This window comes from Cavia porcellus, unplaced genomic scaffold (assembly GCF_034190915.1).
Source record: "Cavia porcellus strain 051 isolate PalLab524CR breed Dunkin Hartley unplaced genomic scaffold, mCavPor4.1 scaffold_7, whole genome shotgun sequence".
In the NCBI taxonomy this organism is placed as follows: domain Eukaryota; kingdom Metazoa; phylum Chordata; class Mammalia; order Rodentia; family Caviidae; genus Cavia; species Cavia porcellus.
Window position 1 is genome coordinate 46,082,244 of NW_026947490.1, and position 7,649 is coordinate 46,089,892.

Sequence of the window (7,649 nt, forward strand, 5' to 3'; positions counted from 1 at the left end):
ATGCTGTTTTTCCAGTAGCTAACACTCGTAAGTTGAGAAATGAGGTAGAAATGGATATGGTACTTCTCACCATTCACCTGTCTCTCATCATAATGACACCTCACATACTAGGAGACTTTTTGCTCTTTCCTTCTGTTATTTTATTCTCTGGTAATTTAGATCTTTTAGTTTCAGAAGACACAACAATGATTGCGTTTAACTAGAAGTGGGATGGGGGAAGCAGAAAAAAAAATAAGGGAAAACAAGATTTTATATATATATATATATATATATATATATATATATATATGTACATGTGTATGTAAGATGGATAACTATACTACTAATCTCTGTTCAACAAAAATAACAGTTATATTTTCATTGTCTGTTGTTTGATCATTTTTTTTTCATGCCTAAATCTTGTAATCTGAACAACTTCTTTTAAGATAACCATATGTAATATGTTAAATAGTGATAATGTTCTATTTTTTAATATGTATCATTTTAATCCTTTTTTAAAAAATAAAAACAAAACATTTCCACTTGGACCCATTAAGTCTCGTGTCTCTGTGGTAATGGGGAAACAAAGAAGTTACAGTGATTGATTCAAATTACCAAGAATAATTTTACTTTAGTGGATATAAGGAAAAATATATCTGGTATACAATAGATAACTTGGGGTATCTCTCAATGCACCATGTGATAAATTTCAGTGGAAAAATCACAATTGTCCAATTCTGATGGGACTGTTAATGGCCTGGGATGAAAGTCTGGGTCACAGTAACAGATAAAAGCCATGACTAGTCTTATTTGCTGAGGGTCAAGGGAATACACAGAGAGTAGCAGGAAAAGGTTGTGATACACACTAGCAATGACCAGATGGTCATTTATACAAATAATGATTATAATTATCATGGGTATTTTCCTTACTTTGTTATGGATATACATCTATATCAAATATTTTTAAGTTTTTTTTCTTTTATTCTGTTTTCACATCAGGTTTGTTTTTTAACTTTAAATTGACATTAGTATTAACTTTACATTACACTATTTCAGTTATTATAAAAAATGTTGGCAAGGATGTGGGAAAAAAGAAGTCTACTATTGGTGGGAGTGCAGACCAGAATAATCACTGTGGAAATCAGTATGGAGATTCCTAAAAAAATTAGGATTAGAGACCCCTTCAATCTAGGTATTACCCTTATGGGTGCTTTCCCAGAAGAATTGAAAACATCATGCCATATATATATATATATATATATATATATATATATATATGCACCCATGTAATAGCTAGATCTTAGAAACAACTCAAATGCCCATCAACGCAGAATAGATAAAATAGATGCAGTATTTTTATACAGTGAAGTACTACAGCTATAAAGAAGGATAAACTCAAGGCTTTTATAGGCAAATGGATGTAACTTGAGGCCATACTCATTAGTGAAATAAATCAGACTAGCATGTGTAAACATCATAGTCTAGCAAGTGTAAAAACCTGAAAGAGTAAATAATATTCAAAATGTACAATAGATGTTGTGAAAGTGAAAGGCAAAGAAACTTCTCAAAAGGAAAGAACAACTGGAATGGAGGAAAGGAGAAAAGAAAGGAGGGGAAAGCATATATATATATACACACACACATAATACATTATTAATCTCTGTTAGGTGATCAAAAATGGTTCGTGCTTTTATTGTTTGATCATTTTTTCATGCCTATGTCTTATAATCTGAGCAACTACTTTGAAGATAACAATATGAAATATATCATCCATTGTTAATCTCCTATTATTTTGTTTTGAAATTCTGTATCATCATTTTTATTCTTTTTTCATTTTAAATTTTAAAAAATATTTTAAGTAGGAGACATCAGGAAGGAAGTAAATATCAATAAAGGCAGTATATGTGTCTGTTCAACTAAGGAAGCAATAAATACTTTTCAGGTTGCACAAAGGGCAGTTGCATCATTCTATGCAGAATTTTGAACCTTCTTATTATTTTTATTTTGAAATTAAATGTCATTTGAAGAAATGCCAAATTAACAAAGAGTGAACTTGTGACAATCGGTGGTACATGTTAACTTGAATCAAAGTGTTCTCATACAGCTGATTAAGTCTTATTTCTGCATGTGTCTATGAAAATGTTTAAGAAATAAATTTACTGAATTGGTAGATTCAGTAAAGATTACCCTCTCTAATGTGGTCAGCCATCATTGAATCCACTAAACACCTGAGTGAACAAATAGATTGGAGAAAGAGTGAATTTGCTTCTGTTTTGAGCATGAACAGCCATCTAATGGCTCTTGAACATCATATTCCTCTGGTTTTCAGGCCTTTGGACTTAAGCTAGGATTTACATCACCGGTTATACAAAAGACTCATGCTCATGGAATTCCTAGTTCTCAGACCTCCAGACTCAGACTAAATTATGGGACTTGTTTTCCTACTACTACAAATCACAGATACAAATAACAAGGTTATTGGTGTCCATAGTAACATAAGTCAATTCCTATCAAAGATGTTTTCTAGATAGATGAATATATAGCCCATTGGTTCTGATCCACTAGAAACTTTACTAATATAATGTCTATTTCCTCAAGAATATAGCCACAATATTAGGAAATATAGCATAGCTGTTAACAGCAAAAAGTAGACCTAGGATTAAATAGCAATTTAGCCCTTACTGAATGCATGTCCTAGGACTAATATTTTAACCCGTATAAAGCACATTTTCCTCCCTTTTAAAGTATAAATAACAAGATAAGAAGAAGCACCTTATGAAAGGCAGTAAAAGGGAGCCAAGAAGAAAGTGGCTGATTCATTTTCTAAAAAGCCTGGTATGATGTCAAGGCACTGGATATGTTCAACACACAAGAAATACTTCTCTTATTTTTCTTCATGCTTAGAATATTATTCAACATACACACATTTGCTAGTAAAACTACTTAAGTTCATCAATTATAGTGCAGTTGGATTAAATCATGGAAGGTATTTTTAGACAAAGTAGTAAAGTGAACATTTTTGTATTATAAAATAACCCAGAGTTCAAGGAGAAAGGGCTTGAATATGGTAAACTATGGGGATAAGAGAGGTGTCATGAGATTTAATGTGAGGGTCAGAGATGGACTGTGACATAGAAGTGAGGGCATTAGGCTGACAGCTACAAGATTTGTGTTAGTGGTCTCAGGAATGGTGAAAACCTACCAAAATTTTCAAAATAATGAGTTTCATCCCATTCAGACTATATGTGGACTTGAATAAATCAAATTTTATGAAGTAAATACCACAAGAAAATTCATCAAAAATCTTCAATAAGATAGGATAGAAAAAGCATCCAGAATCCCGAATGCCTTGGGAGGAGTGCATCCAAAATAGAATTATTGTTCAAGATAGTGGATTAATTGACCACAAGGTCAAAATTTAATGTGGTAATACATTGAATATTCAATAGACATTTATTATGTCTATTATTTAATATGTACAATATATTCGATCACAGTTAAAGCAATAATGATTTTTTTCATTTATCGTGAAAATCTATTTGATGTAAACTTACTTAGATTGCATATTGATAAATAGTTCAATTCTCAACTTACAAATTGGCTCATTCTTCAAATGTATATGCTGGTAGTACGATGGTAAGAAATTTGCCTTGTGAAAATAATTCTCAATACTGTTATACAAACAAACATTTTGATTGTGTTAAAAGTCTTTTCTGAGATCATTTTAGTGAAATATATTTACTTCAAGTAACTTGAGTGTCACAAATTTCAATTAACAAAATTATGATTAAATTATTTTTGAATAAACTGAACTGAATAAAGATAAAAAATCCACATATTAGTGATGTTCATTTATTAGAAGCTTTTAAGAGATGAATTTCAGTAAAAGGTTGGTGGAAAAATATATTTGATGATGAAGAGGAACTAGCAAATACAGATTCTCCCAACTAAGATTCTTACTTGAGGTTCTGGTATTAGGAAAACAAGGTTTTAGCCTGACTGATGTGCTTTTTTATAGCTCCTTTTATCTCTTTATTCCTCAGGCTGTAGATAATAGGATTGAAAAAGGGGGACAAAACTGCAAAGGCCAGAGCAATGACTGTATCCCAGAATAAAGAGTATGTGGCAGAGAAGCGTAAGTACATGAGAGCCACACTGCCAAAGAAGAGCACAAAAACTGTGAGGTGAGAGACACATGTGGAAAATGCTTTGCGGCGGCCTTCAGCTGAACGAATACGGAGGATCACAGCCACAATACCAACATAGGACATGAAAATGAGCATCACCGCGGTGATAATCTCTACTGCATGGACAACATCCACTACCTGAATCATGATGATGGCCTGTGTATCTGTGCAGGCCAGACGCAGCACTGGGAGGAAGTCACAGAAGATATGCTCCAGGTGATTAGAACCACAAAATGGCAGTGTGGAGATCCAGGCAATCTCAGGGAAGGGTGTGACAAAGCCACAAAGACAGCAACCTAAAGTCAGTTGAGCACAGAGCTTGGAGGTCATGATAGTGGGATAACGAAGAGGGTTGCAGATGGCCAGGTAGCGATCGAAGGCCATGGCTGTCAGAAGACAAACTTCACTGATGCCTGTGGAATGGAAGAAGTACATCTGCAGGAGACAGCCATTTAAGGAAATATTCCTCCTCTCACTGAGCAGGCTGGAGAGCATCTTTGGGATGGTGGCTGTGGTGTACCAAATCTCCAGGAAAGAAAGGGCACAGATGAAGAGGTACATGGGAGTGTGAAGATGGATATTCAGCTTCACCACTGTGATGATAACTAAGTTTCCAAAAATAATGAAAGTATAGATGAGGAGCAGTGGAATGAAGCAGATGACAGAATCTCCCCAGGAAGAAGGGAAAGCAGAGAAGATAAACTCCTGAGCAGTGGTCCAATTGGAGTTGCCCATCTGTAAGTGGGAAGTTGGGATTTCAACTCCTATTTAACTTAAGCCTTCTAGAAAATGTCGACAGTTGGTTTGAAAGAAAATCCATTTACCAAAAGCCAGCCCCTGGGTATATTTCTGTCCTAAAGATGTGGAGGAAGAAAAATGAAAAATAATGTACGCTTTACAAAATATTGTATGCTTACGACTAAATTTGTGGTAGGTTAAAAGATACGGTCTGAAAACACAACCAATATTTTAAACCAGTGACAATCAAGTAGTACCATCATGATTGATTGGAGGCTTGTTAAAACTCAGAGTGCAGATATTCATACTAAAAGTCTTTATTTCATTAGGTCTATGACAGATCCCAAGTATTTGCAGTCATGTTGATCCTGTGGTCAGATGATGTTTTAAAACTATTGTGTAAGGCATTGAAGTAATAGTAAACTATTCAGGTGGTTAACGTTCTCATACTCAAATCTTACTGAATCCTTAACAATCTCCCTGCAACTTTTCAAATTTCTTTCCTTAAACTTCCAGTTCATATGATTCTTAGAATATGATTTGATTAATTTAATGATAAAGGTAAAGGAATCACTGATGAAATCCATCTATCTTCCCTCTTCTTTTTCTTGTATATAAATTTACCCTGTATTTTCACATTATTAACAATGATTCAGAGGATAAAGAAATGCTTATGTTTTTTAATCTCTTAAAAGATGGAGAGTTCTACCTCTTTCCATCCTTTCTATGTCTTCTATATCTCAATGGTGATTTGTACCAGAAACCTTTGGACAAATGAAGAAATTCATGGCAAAGGAATATAAGTAAGTTATAGGAATATATGTAAGTTATAAATGCAGGACTGAGCTAGAAGAATTGTACTGAGTGGTTTAGTATAAGAGTAGAACAATAGAGTTCTGGGTAATACAATTTAAACATCACACATTAAAGGATGTCATTCTAACAACTTATATTGATTTCTCAGATATTCCCATTTTCTTGACAGGTACATCTCTATTCAGCTAAGTTATTCATCAGCATTTTCCTAATGTGAAACACATTTAGTCCCTGTCGCTTACCCTTAATCTTTTAAATAAATTGCCTAACCCCAGTTTCCATGTTAATTGTCACTAACCTCAAAAAATCGATCATCCTGTTCTCAAAAGTCTGTCTTTCCTTTGTCTATTTGACTCCACACTAGTTTGGTTTCTCTCATTGGTGATTTGATTTTTACTAGCTAAGCACAAAAATAGCCCAACATTTTTTTCTTTGTTTTTATGTATTCATTCTATGTTTCCTTCCACACAGAATAATCATCTATTTCAGGTTCCCATTTACTCAAGATTATCAACATTTGTGGACTTCTAATCTCCTTAGTCATTGCAATGACTCCAGAATTCCTTGTTTGGAAATAATTTCTTCATCTCCTTAGCCTCATGTTTCCTACAGTATTCCCCTACTTGACCCAGATTTTTCTATTACCATCGACGATGGGCTCAATTATGTCAAATGTTAGTGTCTCAAAATGTGATTGTATTTAGACATAGCTTTCAATGATGTGACTAGATTAAAATAAGGTCATTAGGGTGGCTCTTCTCCCAACATGACTGGTGTCCTTATGAGAAGAGATTGTTTGGACACAGCTTCAAAGGGAAAGTCATAGGAAGACCCTTAATTCCCAAACCAAATTAATCATCAAAATTGGTTTAACTTACTTTTTCTTGCTATATCAACCAGCTCTTTTATTTGACATGTGAATGTCACTTGTTAAAACCATCAAAGGGTGCACATTACATTCACTACCTTTATCCTATTCCAATGCCTAGCAATGCTTGCACTCTTGTAAGGCACTTCCAAGGGTCTCTACTTCCAACCTTGCTTAAGGAACCGTTTTCTAAAGGTTTGTCATTCCAGAGCAGCAGTTTCCCACGTGAGTCCCCTGGTAGACCTGCATTATGTTTTATTTTCTTATAATTATTTTTCTTAAACTATCCCTTCTTTTACAAAGGAGCAATTTCAGATTACACAGGATCATTCTTTGCTAATCACTGAGTCGATAATGAAAAAATTAATTTATTGCTATGTATTCTTTGTATATGCCTTAAGAAAGGGTATTTTATTAATAGTTTTTATTCATATTACCTCTCAGCATCTAGATGTCAACTTTATATATACATTTAGCTATAAATATTTGTGTACTTATATAAAGCTTTTTATATTATTTGTATGATACATAGTTCCTTTAGTTCCCAAATTAAATTAATCAATCTCAGTTTAACCTACTTCTTTTTACTATATCAATAACATTTTTATCATATATTTGCTTTTTAACTATATTACTGTTTCGCATCAAATTGTTAACTACTATTTACATACAATTGCAAGTTTTCATTTTTCTTTGTTACTATACTAAATTTATTTTTCTGTAGAAAACAAAGTAAATTTCTCTTCTGTTGTCATGGAAACTTGTTACCTACCAATTCAGCTTAGCAAATCTGTTACAATTCCACACATATCACTTAAATATCTTCTGGTTTCTAAACTTCCCTAAGACCACTCTTTCATCTCCATTGCAACTGTTGTATCTTTGCTTTCTAACCAAGTCCTACGGTAATATGCATCCTACGGAAGTTCTAATAAATGAAGATCACACGTCAAAACTCACTGTTTATGTTCATAGAGAGATGACTTCATGTAGGTGTCTATAGCTATACCTGTACATATATTCTTTCTAAAATGAGCTTTCTTTAGTCTTTGCACACATAC

General features: G+C 33.5%; 1 protein-coding gene across 1 annotated transcript; it reads right to left on the reverse strand.

Annotated features, from left to right (window-relative positions):
• Window positions 1-3,953: 3,953 nt before the first annotated feature.
• LOC100714836 (olfactory receptor 6K2) lies at window positions 3,954-4,901 on the reverse strand. The gene has a single exon (XM_003466654.2). The coding sequence runs from the start codon at window positions 4,899-4,901 to the stop codon at window positions 3,954-3,956; it is 948 nt and encodes a 315-aa protein (XP_003466702.1).
• Window positions 4,902-7,649: the final 2,748 nt, after the last annotated feature.